The sequence below is a fragment of the Trichosurus vulpecula genome, chromosome 3 (genome assembly GCF_011100635.1).
Source record: "Trichosurus vulpecula isolate mTriVul1 chromosome 3, mTriVul1.pri, whole genome shotgun sequence".
Lineage (NCBI taxonomy): Eukaryota > Metazoa > Chordata > Mammalia > Diprotodontia > Phalangeridae > Trichosurus > Trichosurus vulpecula.
The window spans coordinates 336,320,547-336,346,650 of NC_050575.1; the positions used below are offsets into that span (position 1 = coordinate 336,320,547).

Below are 26,104 nucleotides of genomic sequence, written 5' to 3' on the forward strand. Positions count from 1 at the left end.
TAAGGGATCAGGCAGCCAACGAACCGGGCACCGCGCGAGAGTCAGCGACGCCGGCGGGGGGGGGGAGGGGGGCCTAGTGGCCGAGGGCGAGGGGGCCGGCGGCGGCGGCAGTAGGGAGCCGAAGAGGCGGCGGAGTAGGGAAAGAAGAAGGAGGAGCCCCGAGCGGGGGTGGGGGTCGGGGAGGGTTGGGGGGAGGGGGTGGGGGGGTGTCCCTGGGGTTATGGAGCCGGAGGATCTGGCGGGATGCGGGGAACCGCCGGAGCCCGGTGGGGACCCCAACTCCGCTACGAACCCGGCACCCTGCTCTAGGGGCTTCGTCCCGCAGAAGGAGATTGTCTACAACAAACTGCTTCCCTACGCCGAGCGGCTGGACGACGAGTCCGACTTGCTGCTGGCCCAGATCAAAGGCAACCTGGGTCGGGCCGTGCAGCTGCAGGAGCTGTGGCCGGGGGGCCTCTTCTGGACTAGGAAACTCTCCACGTAAGTGACCCGCAAGCACCGTCCGCCCAGAGCCCGGCACTTTCCGCCACCCCTTCGCCGGGGGCCCTGGGACAAGTTCCTGTACTTGTGTGTGTATGGGGGTGCGGGATGAGATTCGAGGAAGGGGACGGAGAGCGTAGTTTCAGGTCGAGTAACTGCTAGCGGGAGGTCGGGGGCGTCAAGGGCGCTCTTTGTCCGCCCCCTCCTGGGTACAGGTCAAGTTCCTACTCCTCTGTCCTCCCCTCCACCCCCTCCCCTCGCCCCCATTCCTCAGGGAAAACTGGGATCTCTTTCCACTTGGCAACATTGCGGTTCCTGTGGGGTCAGGCAAGAAGACATCCTGGGACTCCGAAACCTTCTCCTGGGTTACTTTCTTATGGGGTCGGCCTCGGCTTGCTGGCTTAGCCCTGCTTTGCTTTGCCCAGGGGATTTTCGAGTTGTTGTCTTTCTAACCCTTGAGGCCCAGTCGCGGGGAGGAAAGAAAGCAAAGGCTTGTCTCTAAGGCGATCTCTCTCTCTCCCTCTCTCTCCCCCCCTCTCTCCCTTCCTCCCCCTCTCCCTTCCCCCCATATACACACGGACACTCACTTTTACACACACTCACACTCTCCCTGCCCAGATTGGAGAGTACTATGTTTGAATTATGTATCCTCTAGTGTGTCTTTGGGAAGGAGGAATTTCATCCTTTTGATTTCCCTATTCTCTCCCCTACACTCCCTTTTCAGATGTGGGTCTGATCTCTCACAAAGTCTGTGCTACCAGTTCCTGAATAGAGAGGTGTGCTAATAACACTGTTCTGCTTTTTAGTCGACTCTGAAACGGACTAAAAAGTTTGCCTTAAAATTCAGTCTTGAGGCATGGGTGTATGAATAGTGAGTCAACTGTTAATAGTGAGTGAATCAGCTCTTAGCTAAGGCTGGCCAAAAGCTGCCTCCCTGTTGTATTCCTTCCATCTGAAGATCTTTTCTGTTTTCAGAGGAAAAGTGGGAAGGGTGTTGTGTAGCTGTTGGTTTTTCTTATTATGTATCAGGATTGTGTCATTAAGTTTTATGAAACTCTCAGATGTATAATGTACCCAAATTACTAACTGTTTGAGCAGTTAGTTGAAGTCTTTCAGTTACATAAAATACTCAGCTGTAGCCTAGAAATGTTAATTAAATAAGAAGTCAGTAAAAACTGACAGTGGAAAAATATAAAAGATAGAGACATTATTTTTACTGCTTTTCTGTGGTGTAGTAAACTTTTAAAGTGAGAATTTTTGTTTCTTTCACTTTTGATCAGCCTCATTTTTAACCAAGATCCTTTAAAAAAATCTTCTGGCCTTGTAGCTAAATACAAGTGTGGGTGAGTGAGTCCAAGAGATAAGTCACTTGGACAGTGTTTACTAAAATCTGCTGGATAAATTGAATGACTCAGGATTTTATAATGTAATGGCCCTTTAAATTTTGCCATGGGATTGTTATTCTCACCTCACAGTTCTCAGGGACCTCAGTGAAAATATTGTCTGATATGGAAGAAGTGTCTCTCCAATAAAAAAGTTTTCAAAATCAGAATGTCAAACATTTTCAACTTTTTAGAGAAGCTGTAAGATATCAAGGTTCAATAAATCTCACTTGACTGGATTGTATAAAAGTTTGCAGAGCTGTGATTGGGGAGATCTTGTTCTGGAGAAAAGTGCGACAAGGTAGAAGCACCACAGTTATTCAGAAGTTTAAAAACAAAGAAACAACTAGCAATAGATTAAAATCCCAGAGATTTTGTCAAATAAGCTTTATAGTATTGTCATACTTAGGTAAAAATAAAATACAGTCTACTTATTTCTGATAGCTGTTTTAATCTGTTGATTCAGACTTGCCCAAAACATATCATTTGTACTAACAAAAACAGTTCTTTTAAAATGCATAACCCATAGTCGTGTATAAATTAATATGTAGTTTGAATTTTGTACCCAAAATCCATATGGATATGAATAAGCATTTGTTTGCTAAAGGTTTTTGATAGTCATGTTTGGTAAAGTGGATATTTTGGAGTTATCTTGTCTGTGAAGGGTCCTTTAACATAAAAAGGGCCAAGTAGGCTGAACATGGTTTTTGATAGTGACACTAGATTATCTATAGTTGCAGTCATATCAGTAAACATTTTACCACTGACATAAATAACAAGCATGCTCTTGTTTACCAAGAAATAATCTTGGGTAGAATTTTGTTTTGGAGCAGTGGTTGAATCCTGCAAACTGATTCTTGTGATTGCATTATGTGACATTTTGAACTTAGTTGGCCCATTAAGATCTAGGGTGTACATTTTCTCCTAGCCATCTGTTAAGTCATACTGTTTACAGTTGTACTTGTTTTTACCTTTGCTTGTTGTAATAGTTTATATACAAATATTACTGAAACTTGTGGCAGCTGTCAATTACTGAGTGGTTTCCAAATTTAGAAATTTGCAGAAAGATGGTAATAAAGTGCTACTAATAAGCTTTGTGACTTGTGGCAAATCATTTAGCCTCTGTGCCTCTTCCTCATCTGTAAAGTGAGAAATGGTTTAAATGTTGTATAAGGTACCCTTAGATATTGAAATTTCACGATTGTTTTTCTCATCTTACACTATAGTAGAAACGCTTAATATGTAAAATAACTAATGTTCCTGAAAAGTTTTCTTCAAGTGGCATTTATAATTTGGCCCTATCTTTCCAATTATATTATTATAAATACAGTAGCTAGCCAGAGCAGAGTGACTATTGGCCACAGGTTTGAAGAGGGGACTCTTCATTCAGTGAATGAAAATCCAGAGATGCTGGAATGATTCTATTTCTGACCCATAAGTATATATATTCCAGACTGAGTGTCATAGAGCTGTTCAGTCATCAGTTACACTTTGTAGCTATTAAATGGTGTTTGGATTTAATTCTGGCTTAGGAGGTGCCCTCTAGTCTCTCTTAATTCTGTACTTAGTCTCAACATTTAATATTTTAAGCTCTGTCTATTCTTGGGGTGTAGTCCTTGGAATTTGCTCTGAATAAAAGAATTGTTGGTTGTCTGTGGGAATAGGCCTACTGAAATAAATGTGGCCTAGTGCAAGGGGCAGCTAGGTGGTGTAGTGGATTAGAGCATAGGCTTGGAGTCAGAAAGACTCATCTTCCTGAGTTGAAATGTGGCCTAAGAAGACACTTAGTAGCTGTGTGACCCAGGGCAAGTCACTTAACCTTGTTTGCCTCAGTTTCCTCATCTATAAATAAAATGAGCTAGAGAAGGAAATGGCAAACCACTCCAGTATCTTTGCCAGGAAAACTCCAAATGGGGTCACAAAGACTCAGATGTGACTGAACAGCAAACAAGGGAAGCCGGTTATGGATAGAATGCTGGGCCTGGAGTTAGGAAGAATTGATTCCAAATCCAAACTCAGACATCTACTTGCTGTGTGACCCTGGGCAAGTCACATCCTTAACTATAAAATGAGAAATAATAATAGGACCTGCCTCAACATGTTGAATCTTCTTTTTTTTTTTTTTAATTTTTGGAGGGGGGAAGGCAGGGCAATTGGGGTTAAGTGACTTGCCCAAGGTCACACAGCTAGTGACTGTGTCAAGTGGCTGAGGCCGGATTTGAACTCAGGTCTTCCTGACTCCAGGGCCAGTGCTCTACTCACTGTACCACCTAGCTGCCCCCACCTCATCATGTTATTATGAAGATCGAATGAGATAATATTTTTTTAAAGTACCTTGGACATTAGAGGAGCTATATAAATGCTTATTCCCTTCCCTATCCTCAGAGTGCTACAGGGCAGAAGTAAATACAGGGTATTTTCAGGATGGATATCATTAATTGGATGGATTGGGAAAAGCTTCGTGGAGGAGATGGCATTTGAACTTAGCCTTGAAAGAACATCAAGGGTCAGAGTCAGAGTTAGAGATAGGATTCAACCTAGGTGTTAGGGACAAACTGCAGAACAGGTTATATTTGCCTGGAAAAGAGTACATAATGGGGAAGAATATGTACTAAGGTTAAAAAGGTGGACTGGAGCAAAATTTTTCAGGGCCTTAAATGCCAGGCTGTTTGTATTTGTCTTAGAGGCAATAGACTCATTTATGTTCTTAGTTGGAAGGGACCTCATTGGCCAGCTAGCCATTCCATATTTGAATAAAGCATCCCTGAAGACATACCTGGCCAGTGGTAATCTAGCTTTCTTTACTTGAATTTATTACTTCCCAGAGCAGCCAATTCTGCCCTTGGAATGGGAAGCAACTGAGGGTTTCTTTGTCTCTAAAATGTAGAGACTGATCTCTTAAGGACTGTAAGCTGTAAAATCCCTCATTTCTGTGATTCTTGATTTAGCTTGATTAGATTAGGCACTCCTCCCCTTCTCTATATGGTGACCAGTGGTGAGATCACAGTTTAATTGTCCAGGAGGACTTTGAGTGAAACAGAGATGAGAAAGCATATTTTTCTCCTCCTTTTACATTTGTGTTTTCAAATTCTGGAAATATGAAGTTAATTCAGTGTAGCAAATTTAATGGTACAGTGGAATTCTCTTGCCTTGATCTGCTTTATAATGAAGTATGATTATTTCTACTATATTCAGGAACGATTTCATTTACTAATTAAGGAGTAGTTCCCTTTAGAATGAACCAGCAATTGTTTAATTATGATCAAGAGCACTGTGTAGCCTTCTAGGATAGAAAATAGATTATCTAGTTGAAACTACATAATTCATTTAATTAGATTATGTAACTACCTGAAGGTGGAGTTTAGTGAAGATAGTGAGTTAACAAATACTCCTCTTTGTGATAAGTAAAAAAGTAAAAAGTAATAGTGGCCATGGAGGCCCTGAAATTCACAATTTTGGCTCTTCGGTGACATTTGACATCTCTATCTTCATTTTTCAAATCAGATTATTGTTTGGTTCAGCACTTGGAGTAAAAAGTAAAAGGTGTAGTAGAGCCAACTGCAAACTGATGGGCTTAAAAGAGAAACTAAAGGTTTTTCACTTAAGTTATAGCTCCGCTTTATATAGTGCTTTACAGTTAGCAAAGTTCTTTTCTCTTAACGGACTTTAAAGGCATAAGGGAAGCATTATAGACTGAGGAAACCCAAACTCAGAAGAGGTGAAGTGAATTGTTCAGGGTCACTTGTTAGTAAATATTAGTGGCAGGAATTGAACCGAGGTCATCTGATTTCAGGCTTCCCATGATCTTTTAACTACTCCATGCTGCCATAGCAGTAGAATTTAAAATAAACAAAATGGGTAATATTCTAAAATTGGGGGTAAGAACTTTTTAACAACTGGTATTGTCCATGAAGGGAATGCAGCAGCTTTGAGATATAATGGATTCCCTTTCACTGGAGGTCTCCAGGCTGTCTCTCTTACCACCTGTCAGAAGAAGATATTTTAGAGGAGTATGGCTTGGACTCTGAAATCTATTCTATCCCTTAGGTTTCGTATAGTGTGCCATACTTTCCCTAGTGTTTTTAAATTTTTATTGTCATACTTGATCCTTGAAAATAAGGTAGGTGCTATTATATCTACTTTATAGATTATGGATACGGAGAAATAAAGGTTTCAGTGAGTTGCCCAAGGTCACACACTAGTTAGCAAAACCAGCAGAATAGGCATCTCTTTCTCTCCCACGCCAGTACTTCTTCAGCTAGATGTGATGTTCAGGTAGGAGAGGCAAAATACTAGTTTCTTGAAAATTAAAAAAAACCCCAAAACCAAGGATTCTAAAAACATTCACTTTTTAAGATAAACCTTTATAAATGAGACAGATATTCTAACTACAGTGATTTAAAATATGGAGGGAGAACACCAAAAGAAGTAGCATTTTTAAAAAGAGAATTTATTTTGCTTTTAAGTGGTGAAGGATTTCTGAAGTTTCCAATAATATTAGTAACAGAAATAATAGCTGGAATTTATATAGTGCGTTAAAACTCAAAGCACATCAGCTAACATTTTTTCATTTGATCTTTCACAACCTAGTGAACAGATTTAACAGATGGGGAACTCTTGGCTTGCACATAATTGGCATGTAAGTGATTCCCTTTGTTTTTAACATATTTATAGGTATTCGAAGTGGTATTTGACCCTAGGTTTCTCTGGACTTTAGGAGTAGGATTGTTTGCTTTATACCATGCTGCTTGACAATATTCCAATGATTTACACAGTATCTACTATGATAACTAGTTGTTGAATGAATGAATGAAAAGCCATTATTAGTGTTACATATTGAATAGCTCAGAAGGAAGGCAAGCAATAACACATAGCTTGTAGTTATTTTGAAGTTTGAATGTGTCATTTTGTAGCACTAATTTTCTTTGCTTTCCAAATGTATTTCCTTTGGTCAGTACCAAGTTTAATTGTTTCATTGTTGTAAGGGATGCATGAGCTGCTATGACATCAGTATATTTCTTTTAATTAGGATTACTTTGTAAAATGGTAGACTAAGAACAAGAATTATTATACATTTTCCCTGAATATTGCTTTTTCAGAGTGCCTTATTAAATTGACATGCAACTTCTAAAATAACCACTGGGTTTTGGATTTTTTTTTTCTTTTTTACTAGATTGTAGAAACAAGGGGTTTGGATTTACTTTCTAGTCAACATCTTTTTCTTGACAAAATTCAGATTGTTACCTTTGACTACCTGTAAAAGAATATGGATTTTGATGCCCTGGGCCAATCTTGACTGTATTCCCTACAGACTTTTTTTTTTTAAAGAAAATAAGACCAAAATGTAATTATTCATCATGAGCAACATTTTTGTTTCTACAGTTAAAATGAAGAAGTCTACCTTGGGGAAATTTTCAGAAAGTTCCTGGGTTAAGATTCGTTTTGAGCCAAGTTTAGGTGATTAGACAAAGAAGGGGGGAGAGAGCATTATAAGTAGAAGAGTGAGGGCATGTAATTGAAACTGCAATGAACAAGTTAGGTGGTAGCAAGTAGAGTAGCTTAGAAGTAGAGGGTATTCATGTCGCAATAAATTGACTCTGTTATGGGAAACTTGATCCTATTAATTTACAATTTTAAAAGTTTTGTGGTTTTATGATTTTAGTTGAGTTGCCATACTTCTCCATAAGCTATCTAAAATGAAATGAGAATTAGATTGTATATTATATAGCCAGTCTGGTTTACACATTATTGTTAGTGCTATTTAGATATATGCTTCTTTTTGTAAAGCACTTGGTTGTTGTTCTTCACCTTGAAAAATTTAAAGAATTGTTTCCATTTCTTCCAGCTGTGAAATGAGTATAATAATATTATAGAGGTTGTTTAAAATTTGATTATAGTTACTTTATATCCCCCCTCCCCATGTTAGATGGAAATATTAAGAATATTTGGGCTTTATGATGTCTTGTTCCATTTTCTTTTTTTTTTTAAGGGAAAGTGTTCAGTTATTAGCTTTGAGAATTTTTTAAAGAACAAAATAATTTTATGAACATATATTGTTGAATGACAATAGTAGCAGACAATTCTTTTGTAAAAAATTGTAGAGTAAAGGATCTTGTTTTTTTAAAGTATACATCAAACTGTTGAAACATAGGTACATCTTTGCAACTTATTATCCCTTACTGGTTTTATGTTCATGTTTGTTTGAATAGGATAATGCTGTATTGATTAAATACTCACTTTTATATTTATTTATAGATATTATAAATAATTTCCTCCCCGAAAATCCCCATAAACCTTACTTTGGCATGGAAGTGACTGAAGGTTATTGAAATTAGTGTCAGTGGCAAGTGAGCTCTGGGAAGTCCTACCAAGCTGAAAAGGCTTGTTTAACCTGGTGATAGACTGTCTTTTGCCTTAGGTCTAACCTAGTTGTGTTTTGAATGGCTCATCACCAGGTTAGCTGCAATGATTAATTTTTTTTTAGCTACTATAAGTCTCAAATCTATCCACCAAGTTGTATACTTTAAGTTAAATAATGCAGCTTCTTTGCAAGAAGTTACATATTCTAAATCATTCAGTCAGTGATTATTTATTAATTATAATGTACTGTGGTGGGGTACTATATTATATACAAATATGAGCAGTTGGCCCTTCTCTTCAGCTGCTTCTAGGTTAGTTGGTAGATGATACACAAGTGAAAAGCTCAGTAATAATGGATTAGAGTGGAATAGTGCAGTGAATTAGAGCATAGGATACAAGAAGTGCTGAATTGAAATCCACCTCAAGACACTTATTAGCTATATGTCTCTGGGTAAACCACTTAACTTCTCTGTGCCTCAGTTTCTTCCTCTGTAAAACAACGGTAATGATAATAATAGTGTCCATATGCCAGGGTTATTGGGAGGATAAAATGAGATATTTGTAAAGTGCTTTGCAAACCTTACAATGTTATATAAATGCTGCTGTTACTAGTAATACAAGTTTAATACTTCGTATCCAGTTGATAAATGGCACAGTACTGGGCACTGAAGACGTAAAGATATGAAGATAGTTTTCGTAATCAAGAAAAAAATCTTCCATCTCTTCCTTCTATCCTCTTCCAGTTATATTATGTAAATATATAAGAGTGATAACTCATAGAATGTCCTAAGGGCAGAGTAGAGATCCAGACAGAGCACTATAAGAAGGTTTGCCAAGGAAGCAACTCCATTGAGCTGGGGAAATCAGAGAAGGCTTCATAGAGAAGTAGGGCTTGAATTGGGCTTTGAAATATGAGGATTCCAACAGATCAAAATGGGACGAGTGGCTCTAGGCATGGGGATAATCTACTGAGCATGATGGCATAGTAGAATGGGATTTGAAGTGAAAGAAGGACCAGGGTTCAGATTCTAGATCTCTTATTTATTTCCTCTGTGTGTATTTGACCTCTAATGTCTAAATCATCTAAAGATGATTAAATCATCCCTCATTCTTCTTTTCTCCAAAATGACATATTAGGCTTCTTTAGATCAATGATCCTAGATGCATGGTGGTCATAAGGATTGAATGAAAATGGAAAACACCTAGTAAGTCCATTTTGGCCAAAGCCAAAAGAAGATAATAATAGGGAATAGTGTTAAATGTGACTGGAAAAACAGACGGTAAAGGACTTTAAATGTTGGGTAAAGTGTTTAAACTTTATCTCATACATAGTAGGGAGCCACTGAATGTTCTTGAAGAGAGTGCCATGGTCACATTCATGCATCAGAAAGATTATTGTTTACATTGTATAGGATAGAATAGAAAAAGAAGTTGGAAGTAAAGACCTTACAAAGTAAGGCTGGCTATTGCAGTAGTAGGTCAGAGGTGTTGAGGTCCTAAACTAAGGTTGTAGCAGTGCTGAATGGAGAGGGAGAGGAGGCTGTGAGCATGGGTCGAATTGATAGGACTTGATTTAATGTTCAATATATGGGATAGGGAATGGTCAAAGATAACACCAAGATTTTAAGTCTTTGTTGTCAAGGGTACTTGACAATATCCTATGTGACTGTTAGGATACTGCTGCCCTCAGCAGAGGTGGGAAGTTGGGAGGAAAGGCAGACTTTGGGGCGGTTAATTCAGTTTCAGCTTCTTGAGGTTATAAAGGTAATAAATTTGTAGTGGACCCAGTCAGCATGGATCAGCATAGGCTTTGGGTATGTATGTGTCAAATTTTCAAAAGTTCTTCTTTTATGCTTGTTGGGATTAATTTGTTGATTTTTCTAGTTTAATTAGTTGCATATTCAATTCATTGCTCACTTTTTCCTCTTTTGCTAACATATTTGAGTGATAAAAAATTTTTCTTTGAGGGCTGCTTTAGTTCCGTCTTAGATTTTGAGCTAGCAGGGATTTTGGAGGTTATTGAGTACAAAGTCCCTCCCTTACAGATGGAAAGTATAATATTACAGCACTGTGCTAATTACTTGAGGTGCAAAGGAAGACATAGACTTTAGAGGCAAGGAATCTGAAGCATTAAAGAGATGACTTGACCAAGGCCATTGGTAGTATACAGCAGAATTAAGAATCAAACCCATTTTTCCCCCCAGTGCTTTGATGGGGTTTTTCCCTCATGGGAGTTTGTCTGATCCTCACTCTTAAAAAAAAGATTCATGCATTTTAAGTTGTTTTGAAGTAAGGAGGAGAACTCGGCTCTTTTCTCACTTTTGACAAAATAGAGCCCCCAACAAGTAGTCAGAAGACTTGAGTTTGAGTCCTGGCTCTGCTATTTAGTACCTGAGTGACCCTGGGCAAGTCAGTGCCTGTCTAGGCCTCAATTTTTGCTTCTAGAAAATAAGTGTTTTTCTTTGCATCACTAGTACAGTGGCTGGCACATAGTTAGCACTTTGTAAGTGCTTGGTGACTGACCCACTAACTGAAAATATTAGGCTAGATAGAGGACTTAAAAGGTTGCTTCCAGTTTAATCTATGATACTGTTATCTTAAGTCCTTTGCTTTGAAATTAATTAACTGGTTAACTGTAAGAGTTTGCGGCAGAATTTTACTCCCGGTCTGACCCTTTGGACTATTAGCAAAATTCTTGATTTTAATTACATTTGACCATTTCTACAATGTGATTTAATTTGATTAGCTTATTTTTTGTTTAAATAAATCAGTATTATGAATTAGGCTAGCTTCCTCAGTACCTAGTGGGAATAAATATTTAACTGCATCCTACATTTTATTAAAAAGTTACTGCTGCCTAGCATGCATTTGAATGTTGACTTAGTGAGACTAAAAATTAAAGCATTTGCTTAATTCTAAAAGGTTGCGGGGGCAGGGCAGATAAAAAGTGCTTTGTATTGTCTGTCATTATTTGTTTTTATTGCGGGAGGATAGAAGATAATGAACTTGTCATCACTGACTGTGAAATATTTTCTGGAAGTTTCTCCTGATTATCTTTAGGGCTTTCAGATGTTTCCAGATAGGTAATAGTGTGAGGATATTTTATGAGGCAGTATATAAAGGCAGGAGTCACTTAATTGTGGGAAGGGCTTTGTAGAAAACAAAGGAAGACTTAGTATGTCTCAAGAGCCAGACAAATTGTGTATTTTAGCGACAAAGTACTATAGTTTCCAGTTCAGTTAGACTCAAAATTGAAAACTGTGTGAAGAGGCAAATTCATTCATGCTGAAAAGAAGCACTCTCTAATAGCCTGCCCAAAAGTAGACTAGGTTGCTTTGGAAGGTAATGTTATTTCCCTCTCATTAGAAATCTACAAGTAAAAGCTGGAAGGCTTCATGGAGGAGGTGAAATGCATGTCAGGCCCTGAATGAGGGGAGGGAATTCAGCAAGCAATAGAAAAGGCCATTTCAGGTGCACCTGTTAGCCTGGGCACAGAAAAGGACAGGGTAATGAAAGGTGAGGAGTAGTTCACATTGGCTAGAATTCAGAGTACCTGAAAGGGAATGTACGATAAAGCAAGATTGTGAAAGGGCTAGAATGTCTTTCTAAGAAATGAATGCTTTATTCAGAAGGTAATGAGAAGACAGTAGCAATCTTGATTTGGAATATAGGAATGATATAGTAGGAAGACTTTGTGGCATGATGGAGATAGGGAGAGAGCGGGGACAGGAAAACCAGCTAGGCTGCAATGGTTGTCTAAAGGAAAGATAATGGAGTCTTGAACTTAAAAGACAGTCAGGATGGAAAGGGGGAAAGAATGGGAAAGGGGTTAAGAGCCTGGTTACTATTACATGTTTGTTCTGAGGGAACGTAAAGGCTCTAAGAGGATTCTAAGATTTCAAGCCTGGGAGAAGGATGATATATAATCAAAGTATTAGAGAAGCTGAGACCAATATGTAGGATTTTTTTTTTTGGCGGGGTTGGAGGAAGGGAAACTTGACCAGTTCAGAACATGATGAGTTTGAGATATTAATGGGCCATGGAGGTAGAGATGGAGGGGAAGAAAAGGAAGGGAATAAGCATGTATTGTGTGCCAGCTATGTCCCAGGCACTGTGCTAAGTGCTTTACAAATATTATCTCATTTAATCCTCACAACTACCCTGGAAGGTAGGTGCTATTTTTGTCCCCATTTTACAGTTACAGAAACTAGCTGGTAAGAGTTCAAGGCCAAATTTGAATGCAGCTCTTTCTGACTCTAGTCCCCATACTCTACCCACTGTGCCACCTAACTGCCTCTGTACACAGCTGACTATTGGAAATGCAGAGCCAGAATTCTGGGGAGGTTAGCATATAGATGTAGATTTGTCAATTATCTTTGTAGAAGTGATGATTAAGACTATAGAAGTGAATGAGATGGCCAAGGGAAAAGAGGACCAAGGACAGAGACTTAGGGAATAGCAATATTTAATGAATTGAAGGATGAGGAGGAGCTGGACAAAGTGACAGAATGAGCTGTCAGAGGTAAGATGGAAACCATGAGAATTGAGTATCATGGAAATCAAGGCAGAAAAGGAATTGATAACCAAAAATATCTCTGCTTCACTAAGATCAAGACTGACAAAGATGAAGATTCAAAGAAAATGGATTTGATGATAAGGAAATCATTAGTGATCTCTTGAGAGAAGCAAGAATATTGACAATAGAAGCCAGATTATGGGGGTTTGAAGAGCTAGTGGTTGAAAGTGGAAGAGGTAGCAAGTGTAAATTGTTTTTTGTAGAAGCTTAGGCAGCATGAATCAATAGCTAGAAAGTTGGCATTGAAAGCCTGGGAGCCCTAGATTCAAGTTCTGCCTCTTGACACACTGCCTGTGTGATCGCAGACAAGTTTTTAAATCTCTCAGTGCTCTGGCAGCTCTCCAAGACTGTATGTTATAGAGAAAGGGCTGGTCTGCATTGGTAGAAGTTTCCTCCCCTGGGAATTCCCTATGCTAGTGAAATCACAGGTCCAGTCCCTAACATTGGCAATGAAGGAGAGAGAAGAGAGGAGAGAAATTACTGCTTGGGAAGTAGCTGGAGCAAGGTTACCTTTTTAAGGATATAGAACACCTTAGGTCTTACGTTGGTAGGTAAAGAGAAGAAGACAGTAGAACAGGAGACTGAAAATAACTGATGGAGCAATGTCCTAGAAGAGAAGTTAAGGGTTTGGTAATATAAAGGAAAAGGCCACCTGTGGGCAATGATTTTAGCTTTGTCCAGGAGGACCACATCATGCTGTATGATATTGTAGTAAGAGAAGTGAAGTAGTTCTGTCATATTGATGTCTAGTCAATATTGGCTTTATAAGTAGGATTGACAGCATGCTGTAGTGTTAATCATAAGTATTTTAAAATTAATTTTCTTTGATACCTTGTTTTTGTATCACCTACATTTTCAGCATATCCCTCTTCCTTCTCTCAGACAGCAATTTCTTATAACAAACAATAAGAAAAATAATTCAGCAAAACGCATCAAGAGATCAAAAATATCAAGCAGTGTATATAGTGTAGTGCATCCATAGTCCCTCACTTCTGCAAAGAAGAAAGGAAGAATTATTCTCCTTGGAGGAGTATATGGCTAGCAATGAAATCTTTGGATTAATGGATATTATTTCCCTTAATATTCTAAACCTTTTATTCGTTCAATATAAGGATGTTTTGACTTCTAAGTATTTGAGAGACTTTAGTAGAAGAATGTAGCTGCTGTGGGGGTGTTTAAAGTGCTTGTACATAGAAATTATTTCACATGTTATCTTTCTTATTGTCTGCCCTACTTTCTATAAAATGGGGATATTTCAACTGCCTGAAAAAGTTTAAGATTTTACATATATAGCAGACTCTTAAGTCCCAAATCAAAGTTCGAAGTGTCATTCTTTTTAGACCCTGAACCTCTCCCTGCCTCGGTTTCCTATAAAATGTGTAATAGCAGCATCTGCCTCCCAAAGTTATTACAGTTATCCCCTTCCACATCATGAAGGTTAGGGTTGTGGCACCTCCGCAGTCTGGAAAATCAGCATAAAATTTTTTGGCCTTCCCTTCCTACCAGAGAAGTGTGATTTTTTTTTTCTTTTACAGGGTGTTTACAATTCCTTATTGTAAAATTTGGGTTAAGTCTTTGGTTATATGCTCAGTTCCATCTACAGTTTCCGCAAACCCCCCCAAATTGCCATTTAATTTCTTATGCCAACCCACGATATATTGAAACCACCATGGGGAAAGGTGTGATGTGGAAGGAATAACTGTACAAGGATAAAATGAGGTGATGTTTTGCAAACTTCAAAGTGATATATAAATGCTATTGTTATTATTAGTAAATGTTGAGTAGTAATTAAAGAAAACTTGTTTATGGTTTGTTATGGCTTGTTTGTGGTTCATGCTATTTGAATTCAAGCAAATTTTGGGGGACAAGTTGGAGGCTTTTAAAATGTAGTTTTTAATATGTACTGTATTGACTCAAAAGTATAAATATTTTTCTTTTAAAGAAGATATAAGCTAGGGCCCAGCTACCAAAAAAGCAAGATTATTTCATTTTAAATTTTTCATTTAACATTTGGAAATCAGTATCAGATTTATGACACATTTCATAGCTCTGATAAAATCATATGCACACTTCACAGGTCCTATTATGGAAGATTTAAATTGTGCCTTCTACATTTACTACTAAGTGTTCTTCTTTATAGTTTGTATTATGGGAAGTGATTCCTGTAGATAGATTTTGTTTTTAAATCCTTCCAGGGAGGCCTACAATTACATTATTCATTTGAATGAAATGTTGCCTATGAACAGAATTCTGAATTTGTTTTTAGGGGGCCTTGTGGTGAAATGCAGACTAATACACAGAAGTAGAATTTTAAATTTTGTATTAATCATTATGTGTCTCCCTAGGACAATTAAATCTCAAATGTTATAATACTTTTACAACTTAAAATTATGATCCTCTGCAAAAAGTAAATATGAGAATTGTTTGCACATTTATATCTTGAGGGGAAATGGAATTAGGGGAAAATGTATGAAAAAACTACACAGAAATGAAATTGTTACATAAATGATTGGCTATATGCTTTTTAAGAAGTCATATATTAATTATGTTTTATATAACATATGTTTTCTTCCTTTTTAGATATATTCGGCTTTATGGAAGAAAATTTAGCAAAGAAGATCATGTACTTTTTATCAAGTTATTATATGAGCTGGTATCAATTCCGAAACTGGAGATCAGCATGATGCAGGGATTTGCCCGTCTCTTGATAAATCTTTTAAAGTAAGTTGGAATCTGTCTGGGATTTTTTCCCAGAAAGGTTTTAGGAGATTAAATACATATTCTCTGATGGGAAGACTAAATAAAGGATTTCTATTTGGAAACTTTCTGGTGAATGCTGTTATCATACTTGTAACTTTATTGGTATACTAGAACCTTTAACTTAAAAATTCATCTCTTTCATTATACCCTTCCTGATACCTCTAGTGAAAATTCACTGCCTCCTGAATTCCTTGACTCTTGGACGTAGGTTCATAGAATTGGAAGGAACCTTAAAAAGACATCCAGATCAAACCATGCCCAAGGAAGGAACCTTCTCTACATCATAGTCTGCAAGTTGTTTTTCATTTTCCACTTGATGGGGAAACTTTATCCATGAGGCTGCCTATACTGCTTCTGGGCAACTGTTCCACCCCGCCCCCCCCAATAATATTTTTTCTCCAATTACATGTAAAAACTGTTTTTAGCATTTGTTTTTTAAAATTTTGAGTTCTGTATCTCCTCCCCTCCACCTGCAGACAATTTGATATAGGTTATACATGTGAAATCACACAAAATATATTTCCATATTAGTCATGTAGTAAAAGAAAACACAGACCAGACCAATGCCATCCCACCCCCTCATACACAAAAGTGAAAAATAGTATGTTTCAATCTTGATTCAGGCTTCATTAGTTCTTTGGAAGTGGATAGCATTTTTCATCATTAGCCCTTTGGAATTGTCTTGAATCGTTTTATTGCTAAGAAAGGCTGTCATTCACAGTTCTTCACTGTATAATATTGCTCTTACTATGTGCAGTGTTCTCTTGGTTCTGTTCATTTCACTTTGCATCACTTCATACAAGTCTTTCCCAGGTTTTTCTAAAAGCCTCCTCATCATTTCTTAAAGCACAATCATTTTCCATCACAGTCATATACCACAATTTGTTCGGCTATTCTCTAACTGATGGGCATCCCCTCAATTTTCAGTTCTTTGCCACTACAAAAAGAGCTGCTATAAATATCTTTGAACAAGTGTCAATTTCCCTTTTTTTTAAAAAATCTCTTTGGGATACAAACTTAGTAGTGGTATTGCTGGGTCAAAGGGTATGCACAGTTTCATAGCCCTTTGGGCATAGTTCCAAATTGCTCTCTAGAATGGTTGGATCAGTTCACAACTCCACCAAGAGTACGTTCGATAGTATCCCAGTTTTCCCACATCCTCTCCAACATTTATCTTTTTCCTTTTCTGTCATATTAGTCAATCTGATAGGTGTTAGGTGGTACCTCAGAGTTGGCTTAAAGGCAACTCTGTTAAATTTTTTCTTGTAGGATGTTGAAGTCTCCTCATAGTTTTCACCTGTAGATGAAAATTATACCTATGGATTAATAAAAACAAGCACGATCTGTAATCTATATAACAGTCGTTATAGGTATTTGATGTCTGTTAAATCTTTAAACTAAACACTCCCAGTTTTTCCAAACGAACCACTTATGGTGTTGCATCTTTGGGTGTATTTTGGTAGGTCTTGGGATACACTCTTGTTTCTACCTGCTTTATTTCTCAGTGTCCTCCCTAAAACGTGGTACCCAGAACTAAACAAGACATTTCTAAGTTTTCTAGAAGAATTTAGAGCTAGAAGGAACCTTAAAGATCATCTAGTCTGATCCTCTCAAACAAACAAGGTCCTGCAGGGTAATGATTAGGAAAGCCAGAATTAAAACCAGGTTTCTCTGACTCTAATTCTAGAACTCTTTTCATTCCACCATATTGTCTCTCTTAAAATGTGCTCTGACTGGAACACTGGAGTCAAGCATACTATACTTGGTCTGTATTTTTGTGATAGATGAGGCCCAAGAACCCTTTTATACTCGGCTAGCATTAACCCATAATCTTCAGTCTGTTGATCCCTTCATTCAGTTCCAAAAATATCCAAATGTATTATCATACACTCTCTCTCTCTCTCTCTCTCTCTCTCTCTCTCTCACTCTCTCACTCTCTCACTCTCTCTCTCTCGCTTTCATTCTCAGTATTGCTCTCGTCTCCAGGGAATTAGGGGAAGACTTTGTCAAATGCCTTACTATAATTTTGAATATATGATGCTTGGCATTTCCTGCACTTCTAGTAGAGTAAACCTGGCATGACTTGTTCTTAAGCACATGTAGCATTCACTCCTTTTCCAAATGTTCACAAGCCATTAAGAATTTTGCCAGGAATCAAGAGTCAAGGTTTTTGGCCTATGAGTTTAAAGCAGGAATGCTTTTTTGTGTCATGGGTCCTTTTGACAGTCTAGTGAAGCCCAGGCATTCTTTCTCAGAATAATGTTTTTAAAAGTATAAAATAAAATACACAAGACTGGAGCGGGGCGGGGGGAACCCAATCATGTTGAAACAGTTACCAAGATGTTAAAACAAAAACAAGTTCACACACCCGAGGTTGAGAACCTTTGCTTTAAAGAATTTAATTCTCTTTCTCCTTTTGTAGAAAATAATTTGTTTATAATCAGGCTTGTGCAGCTTCTCATTTTCTCTACTCCATCTCCTGAAGGATAAAAATTATCAACAAGGCAAGACTTTCTCAGCTGATATGCTTTTAGCTTATAAAATATCCAGATAGTTGAGGTTCCCAAGTTCCCGTTCAGTTCTGTAGCCTACTTCTATGTCAGCTATGTGAGCTACTTTTGGAACTCATTCCCCATTTCCTCTTTCGGGCTTGAGATTCTGTAATATATTCCAACCATAATATCTCTTCTCTTTCTTTAAATTGATGTTCCTCCATACTTCCTGTGGAGATTTCATAGGGGTGTGTGTGTGTGTGTGTGTGTGTGTGTTTTTTAATGTTCAATGATATTCCACAACTCTACTGTGCCTTTAAGGTAATCTGTTCCCTTTGGATAAGATTTACTCTTCCTTTGCCTTGTCATGAATTGCATGTCCTAAGTCTGTGATGTCCATGTGCTCATAGGCTTTAGAGCTGGAAGGGATTTTTTATAGACTATTTTTTCTAAGAATTATGGAGTCTGAATGCAGATTGAGGCAAATTATTTGCTCTCTCTTTTTTTCCCCTTTTTTGGTTTTGTTTCTTCTTTCTCATGATTCATTCCATTGGTTATAATTCTTCTTTACAACTTCACTATTGCATAAATTAGTTTAATGCAAAGGTTTATGTAGAACCTATGTCAGATTACATGCCATCTTGGGGGAGAGGGAAGAGGAAAAGGAGGGGGAGAAAATTTGGAACTCAAAAACTTGTGGAACTGAGTGCTGTAAACTAAAAGTAAAAAATAAATTAAAAAAACATAAAAGAATATTTCTTCTAGCACCCTCTTTTTCTTGATGAGGACATTGACATCCCAAGAGGTTGCTTAAGAGGTTGCATATGTAGAAACAACAGGATTTGAAGTTAGGTACTTTGATTCCATATTGAGTCTTTTCATCCACTCTTTCATTGTTTTTCACTTTATATTCAGTACATTTTTATGTAGATATATGAAGTCAAGAATATTAATTCTGGGCACCCCTCCATTTCTATTCTTCCTTCTTTGTCATACCTGTAGTAATCCCTAGCATTTGACTCAGTGACAACCCCCACCATTTTCATTTTAAGATTGATCCTTTTGATCACAGAATCATATGTACAAATTTCTAGCCATATATATTCTTCCAGGCTCTTGTTAGATTCTCAACCTCTCATCCCTGGCCAAGACATTCTTCTCTTAAGCTCTGGTCCAGAATTCCAAATCTAATTTCTGACACCACATGTCTAGATAATTGTTCTCTTCCTGTGCCATTCTGTCTCTTCTGAAGTTCCTAGCTTCAATTAATAGCAGTTAGGAAAACAGCACTAATATTCCTAAAGTCTTTAACTTCAGGACTTCATAATCTCTTTTAAAAAATGCCTTCTAGGTTGCTTCTGAAAGAATCGTTTGTTTCCACATGTATCAGTGGAAGTGACTTCAGGTTTGACAAGTCTTGTGTAGAAGCCCCAGGAAATAAGCATCCCTTCTGGTTATTCATGCCAGGTTGACAGATGGTCATCTTCATATCCTTCAACAGAAATCAGTGATCAGACCTCATTTTGTCCTGTGGCCTCTGTGCCTCTTTCTTGGCAGTATCTTTAGTTTGTTGTCATTATTCTAGAACACAGGAAATTGTTTTCTCTTTAAAGAATTCACTCTTTATGGGAAAAACCTTTAATTTCTTAGATAGTTTGAATAGTTTTATCTCTGTCTTTGTCCCATCTCCTAAAACAATTTAGAATTCTCTTTTGACTCTTAGAAATTTCATTTTGGTTTTCCTTTTAAAATATTTTCCCATTATTGCAAGGTGGCATAGTGGGTAGAATACTTGATAAGGAGTCAGTAAGATCTGGATTCAGTTACTGCCTCAGACACTTACAAGAAGTTCAACGGGGGCAAATCACTTAAACTGTGTGAGCCTCAGTTTCCTCACTTTACTGTAAAATGGGTATAACAATGGCACCTACTCTCCCAACGGATTGTTTTAAATTTTTTTTAAAATGAGATTATGTACGTGAAGTGTCATATAAATATCATTTCTGCTAAGCAATACTCCCTTGTCCCTAATAAGGTAGAGAGTTGGAAGATAATTCCCCTACCCTTTTAACCTCTTGGCATGGATATCACCATGCAATTTGAACAAAAATAGTTGTTAATTTGCTCTAAAAGAAATGTAAACGTAGAGTAATCTGTGTCATTGGAACACTTCTTACCCTTCATATCTGCTCAGTTTTTCTGTAGCTCTAATAACTGCCATTCAGAACTTCTAGGTTGGGAATTCCTCATAGAGACTTTAAAAATATGGACTTTCCAAAGTCTTTGTTTGATGGTACTTCAGATTATTCATTAATCTAAAGTTAGCAGGTTCTTGTCACTTACCTAGCAGAAGTAGCTTGGTTGGGGTTATTTTAAAATAAGTCTCTTGAAGAAATACAAACTTAGTGCTAGTGATCAGTGACTGTCAACTTGTGTCTTAACTCTTCCCTGGGTCACCATATTGCTGCCCCATTGCAGTTAGTCACTGCTCCAAAGTTTTTAGCATTTAGTTGATCATTTGGTCTGATCATTTTATGTCTGTTAGTTCTGTTCATCTATCAACTATGTTCTAAATCTCTAGAGGAAAGGAATCAGATGAATTTTTTGTCTCAGAGCATTTTTAGGCCTATGCAGGGTGTTCCTAAAGTCTGGTCACATAGGCAAAATGCATATTTTCAGGAAATGAGATGAATGAAATTTTTGACAGCATTTTATTTAATTGGAATAATAACAAATATCATCAGTATGATTTCCATCATTTGTGATGCAAAGGTTGATGTGCTTTTTCAAGATTCCCATGAACTCGATGCAATAACTCACTAACTCCACATTGCCATCAATTGTAGCACATTCACTCTTGGAATATGAATATGAAACCATATGATGTTAATTAAAGTTGAAGGTGTTATTTGTTAATATTCCAATTAAATAAAATGTTGTTGAAAATTTCAGTCATTTCATTTCTTGAAAATATGCATTTTTGCCTGTGTCCAGACTTTAGGAACACCCTGTAGTAAGTGCTCAATAGTATCTTAGATTTAAAGTTAGAAAAGACCTTAGAAATCATATAGTCTGACCACTTACTTTTATAGACAGGAAATTGAGGCCCCCGAGAAGTTAAATGACTCCCCCAAAGTCACATAGTAATAAATGGCAGAGCTATGATTCAGTACAGTTCAAAAAATTCAGAAGTCTCTTTTTCCACTTTACTACCTTGCTTTTCAATAAAGACTCATTAATGTATTAAGTTTTTCTATATGCATTTGTACTTGATGCTCTCAGTGTAACACAGTGTTCTCCCTACTGCATTCATTTAAATGTTGAAAAGGTAAAACCCTCTTCCAAAATGAAATGCTTTCAAGAGAATCTTAGGATTTAAAAAAAATTTATTTACTAAATGCCCACACCACTCTATTTAAAAGTAAAATTACAATTTATTTTTAATTTAGGAAAAAAGAACTTCTTTCAAGAGATGACTTGGAGTTACCTTGGAGACCACTTTATGACATGGTAGAACGAATATTATACTCCAAAACAGAACACTTGGGATTGAATTGGTTTCCTAAGTAAGTATTCTATTTCAAATACATATTGGAGGGCTGTATGTATACTTTTAGGGAACTGATTGTGATATCATTACTTTCCTTAAACAAACTTTTATGATTTTATAAAGGATTTTATAAAGGGTTTATTCCTTGACATGAAAAATTATTCATATCCCTTGGTCTAAGTCTTTATTCCATAGTTAATCCAAATGATATTTAAACCATGGTTCTTGGGCTGTGCGGCTTCTGGTTCTTTGACACCTCTCATTGTTGCCTTAGAATACTAGTCCTTACAGAGTATGTGGATTTTTTGGTTGATGATAATTTCAGAATTGATTGCAGAATCCCCTAATGATGACTATATTCCTCTACTGATCTGTGATGGGTGTCCTTCCCATTCGTGTCCTTCCTCATTTTTTCATGTTTTGTCACATTGGGGTCAAAGTAGTATAAAGTATTTTTGGTTTAGAGCTTCTAGGAAATCTTTTTTCCTAGATCTTTGATTTGTTTGCTATTTTACCTCATAATTTCAAATTCTGCCTTCCTAAATGTGTCAAAAATATTTCCATTTTTTTCCCTTCCATCATCTAGTCCAGATCCCTGATTTTATAAAGATGAAATGTCTTGCCCAAAGTCACTTTGGCCATGTCAAGAATTTAAACTCAGGAGGTCTGTTTCCAAATTCTGTGCTTTTCTACTTTGTGCTTTGTATGCCCTTTCTCTGCCAAGTTAAGATTTGTTTGTAAACATCCAATTATGTCCCTGTAATCATTTTATGATGTAACTCCTCCAAAAAGTAAGTATTTTTGTACATTTTCTTTGTATTTATTTCCTTTTTCTTTGAATATATTTATTTTAAGTTAATGTAAATAATTCTCTATTCAAGGGATTGAATCATAAATATGGTGAGTATATTTGTGTAGCTAATTCTCGAGTTTTATTTTTGTTAATCATTTAATAGTTTAAGCTATATCCATCACCCTATTGCTCGCAGGTGGCATATTTTCAGTTCATCATGCAGTACACCTATTTGTAAAGTTTCTATGTAGTTCAAGGTACCAGGGCTACCAAGATAACCATAGTTTGTTTATGTAGTGGTTTAAGACTCAGATCAGGTGTTTCTCTACGAAGCCTTCTCCAGTTCTACTCCCACTCTCAGCTAGAAATGTTCCCTTCTTCTTTACATCTATGTCACATTATGTGGACCTCTCTTACACTTTTATATGGTGATTTTTGTACTTATACCTCCTATAGGATTGTAAGCTTCTTGAGGCAGGAAATGTTAGAGTAACATGGTGCTAGTAGAAAGAATATCGATCTGAGCACTCCAGTGCTTGCTATGTGACCATGGGCAAAGCATTACACTTTTCTAGACCTCAGTTTTCTTTTGTGTCAGTACTTGCACTATTTCACAAGGTTGGTGTAAGGACAACACTTTATAAACCTTAGTTTATAAAGTACTATCAAAGTGTACACGTGTGCATGCGCGCGTGCACACGCGCGCACACACAATACATTTTCCTAGAGAAAGAAAGGGATTCCAGTAGGGAGATATTTAAGGAGAGTTAAGAAGTTTCAAACATAGGATAAGTGTGTATGTTACTACATAGTCAACGGGAAGCCACAGAAGGTGTTGTGATAAAGACCTGTGCATTAATAGAACTTTGTTAATTTTGTGAGAGATTGGAAAGATAGAGATTGGCATTAGGGAGATAGATTTGGATATTATTACAGAAGTAATAAAAAATAGAGATAATGAGGATGGTAAAAGTTATGAGGAATAATTCAGGTAAGAGAGATATCGTGATTTGGTAAATAATGAATTATGGGGAGAAGAGGGAGGGGTAAAGAAGAAGGAATGACATTTTGAGCCTGAATGTCTTACAGATTGTATTAAATCAACAGAAATAGGTAAGTTAAAAGTGAGCATATTTGGGGATGGGGTGGAGAGAGAGGAGAGTTTAGTTTTTTACATATTTAGTTTCAGGTGCCAGAAGGACATCCAGGTGGTGATGTCCAGCAGGCAGTTGAAAATTAATACCTGGAAATGAGGATAAAGGACAGAACTGGAGTTGTAGACTTGAAAGTAATCAGTCAGTCATCCATTTTTTAAACCTTCTGTGTGCTATGTACTGTGCTAACCTAGTGGAAAATGACAAAATAATCCATAGACCTAGCCTTCTTCTATCCTCTTATCTCCCCCTCCCTCCCAATTGATTGAATTGTAAGGATTAGGGTAAAAATATTAGAGCTGTTTTGGAATTGATTTGTAATATGTTAGTATTGTATTAATGGCATTGGCTTTGTTCTAAGTCAGAATTATTATAGAACCAAAATTTTAGAGCCAGAAGGAACAATGGAAACTTGGAAGTCATTTAGTCTAACCCCTTCATTTTACAAATAAGAAAACTGAAGCCCTGAGAGTTAAAGTGACTTAGCCATAGTCACATGGTCACATAGCAGAGGCAAGAGTTCAAGCCAGGTCATGTAACTTCCAGGTTTTCTGACTCTTTGTATTCCTTCTGCCCCACACTGCCTCTATTTAGATGGGCATTGTATAACTGTTATAAGTCAGTGGAATCATAAAGAAAATATATAGAGCATTTAAAAACATTAAAAACTTTTTTAGGGCTCATCTTACAGAAGCAATATTGTGGAACAAATGTCCCAGCAAACTTCTTTCTGAAATGCTGAAACACTGAAATGTCTGAACATTGTCCTGCAAATCTTTTAGTCATTTTGTACAATTCTTACCTCTAATCTTTTTTCTTGTAATGAAGTGGATGAACTGTCGAAAATGCTCAACCCTCCTTTTTAGTAATTTAGCATTCTTACTTTTAGAATTATAAGTAAAACTTTATATTTTTCTAAAATCAGATATATACCTCTTAAATCCTAAAGTGATTTGCTTTTTGTATCTGGGTTTTCATGTATTTAAACTGCTGTCCAGAGAATCAAATACCATGTATTTCAGTGATAGAGTTAAAGCTGATGCCATTTTCTAAAATATCTTTATCTAAGAGGGAGGAAATCTGAAAAAACTTTTCAAGGAACAAATCTGTTAGCATAAGGAGAAATTTATACTATGGTTTACAGATAATTAGATGTATCAGATATTGATATAATATATAATTTGAAATGTCCTTGTGCCATTACCAGAAAGATCAACTAGGAAATGAAAATGTAATTTTTGCACACTTACTGGAAGCTTGGGTTATAGTCTGAGCATGTTCTAAGGCTTCAAGAACTTTTAAAAGTCTTTAGATGAACTTTTTCTGAGACTTTCAATGGCGTATAGACAAATTCCTTTGCTTTCTTGCATTATTTTGTCAGTATGGATATATTTTACAGAGTAATCTAAATTAGTTAAAACACTTTGGAACCCATAAAAAAGCTATATAAAGGCAATAGTTATAATGAAAATATCTTACAGAAAAATTACTGAGTAACATAGTTTGTTCTTTAAAACACATAAGTAATTTTAACCAACCTCTGCTTTTTAGTGATGCTATTTTCCATATGTATCCATCAATGTTTCTCTAATAGGTATGTGCTTCTGAAGAAATTACATGTTTTTTTTCTTCCTGGTAATAGCTCTTCTGAGTATTGGACATTTTATTGATCTTTCATGTTACTATTTGAGTTTGAGCTCTTGTGCTTAAAAGTGCATTTAAAATTTTAGTGTGAAGTTGCTTTTTCACATATCACCTGAGAATGATATATTCTTGTCTTGCATGTATAGTTTCCTGAAAAGGCCACATCCTTGAACTTAAGCTATTGCCAGAAACTCAATCAGAATTTCTTCTAACTGCACAGTGTTAGGCTAATGAAATGAAACAAACATTTTCTTTAATGGCTCTGTGGTAATTTCATAGGATTTACAGCTTGAAGGACCTTAGAGAGATCACCTAGCTCTGTGTCCTTACAGATAAAGAAAGAAATGCTCAGATCAGTACAGCTAGGTTTTGAACCTACATCCTTAAGTCCATTAGTCTTTTCCACAATTTAAATTAGAGTACAGAGTACAGAGCTATTTAGTTGACAGGCAGTGCGATTAGTTCTCACATGGTGTTTTGGGAACATTGTATTTTCATTTTTGTATATTTATTTGGAGGTTAAAAACTAAGTATTTGATTGTTGCCAAGATGATGTAAATATTTCCTTCAGAAATTGTCATTGCTGCAGTTATGGTCTTTAAAAAAAAATAAGACTTCATTAAAGTTTTTCTGTACATATTTCTTTTTTCATATTCAGTTCAAGTCGACCAGGCTTGTCTTCACCTAAAACAATTGTCCTTAATGTTTTACATAGGTGGTAAGGATTATTACTATGTTTCTTTTGCATGTTTGGTTGGTTATATTGTAACACTTGTCACACAGGTATAACTTTTTTTCCTACAAATAATGGTAATGAAAAACCAATGTTAACATTACACCACTGTTGATGAGAATGTCGCACTGTATGTAAACCTTTCTAATAGTGGAATTATTTAGAACTATATTTTGTGTG

At 36.8% G+C, this 26,104-nt stretch overlaps 1 protein-coding gene across 2 annotated transcripts in view; it reads left to right on the forward strand.

The window, feature by feature from the left end:
* Positions 1 to 220: 220 nt before the first annotated feature.
* PSME4 (proteasome activator subunit 4) overlaps positions 221 to 26,104 on the forward strand; it is a 98,915-nt gene continuing 73,031 nt past the window's right edge. Inside the window, exons 1-3 of one of the 2 annotated variants that reach the window (XM_036748312.1) lie at positions 221 to 480; positions 15,379 to 15,519; positions 21,500 to 21,616. In XM_036748312.1, the coding sequence (XP_036604207.1) occupies positions 221 to 480; positions 15,379 to 15,519; positions 21,500 to 21,616 (518 nt within the window). Of the gene's footprint in view, positions 481 to 15,378; positions 15,520 to 21,499; positions 21,617 to 25,849; positions 25,910 to 26,104 lie in introns of those variants that run through there. The other variant, XM_036748313.1, reaches the window with a different exon arrangement.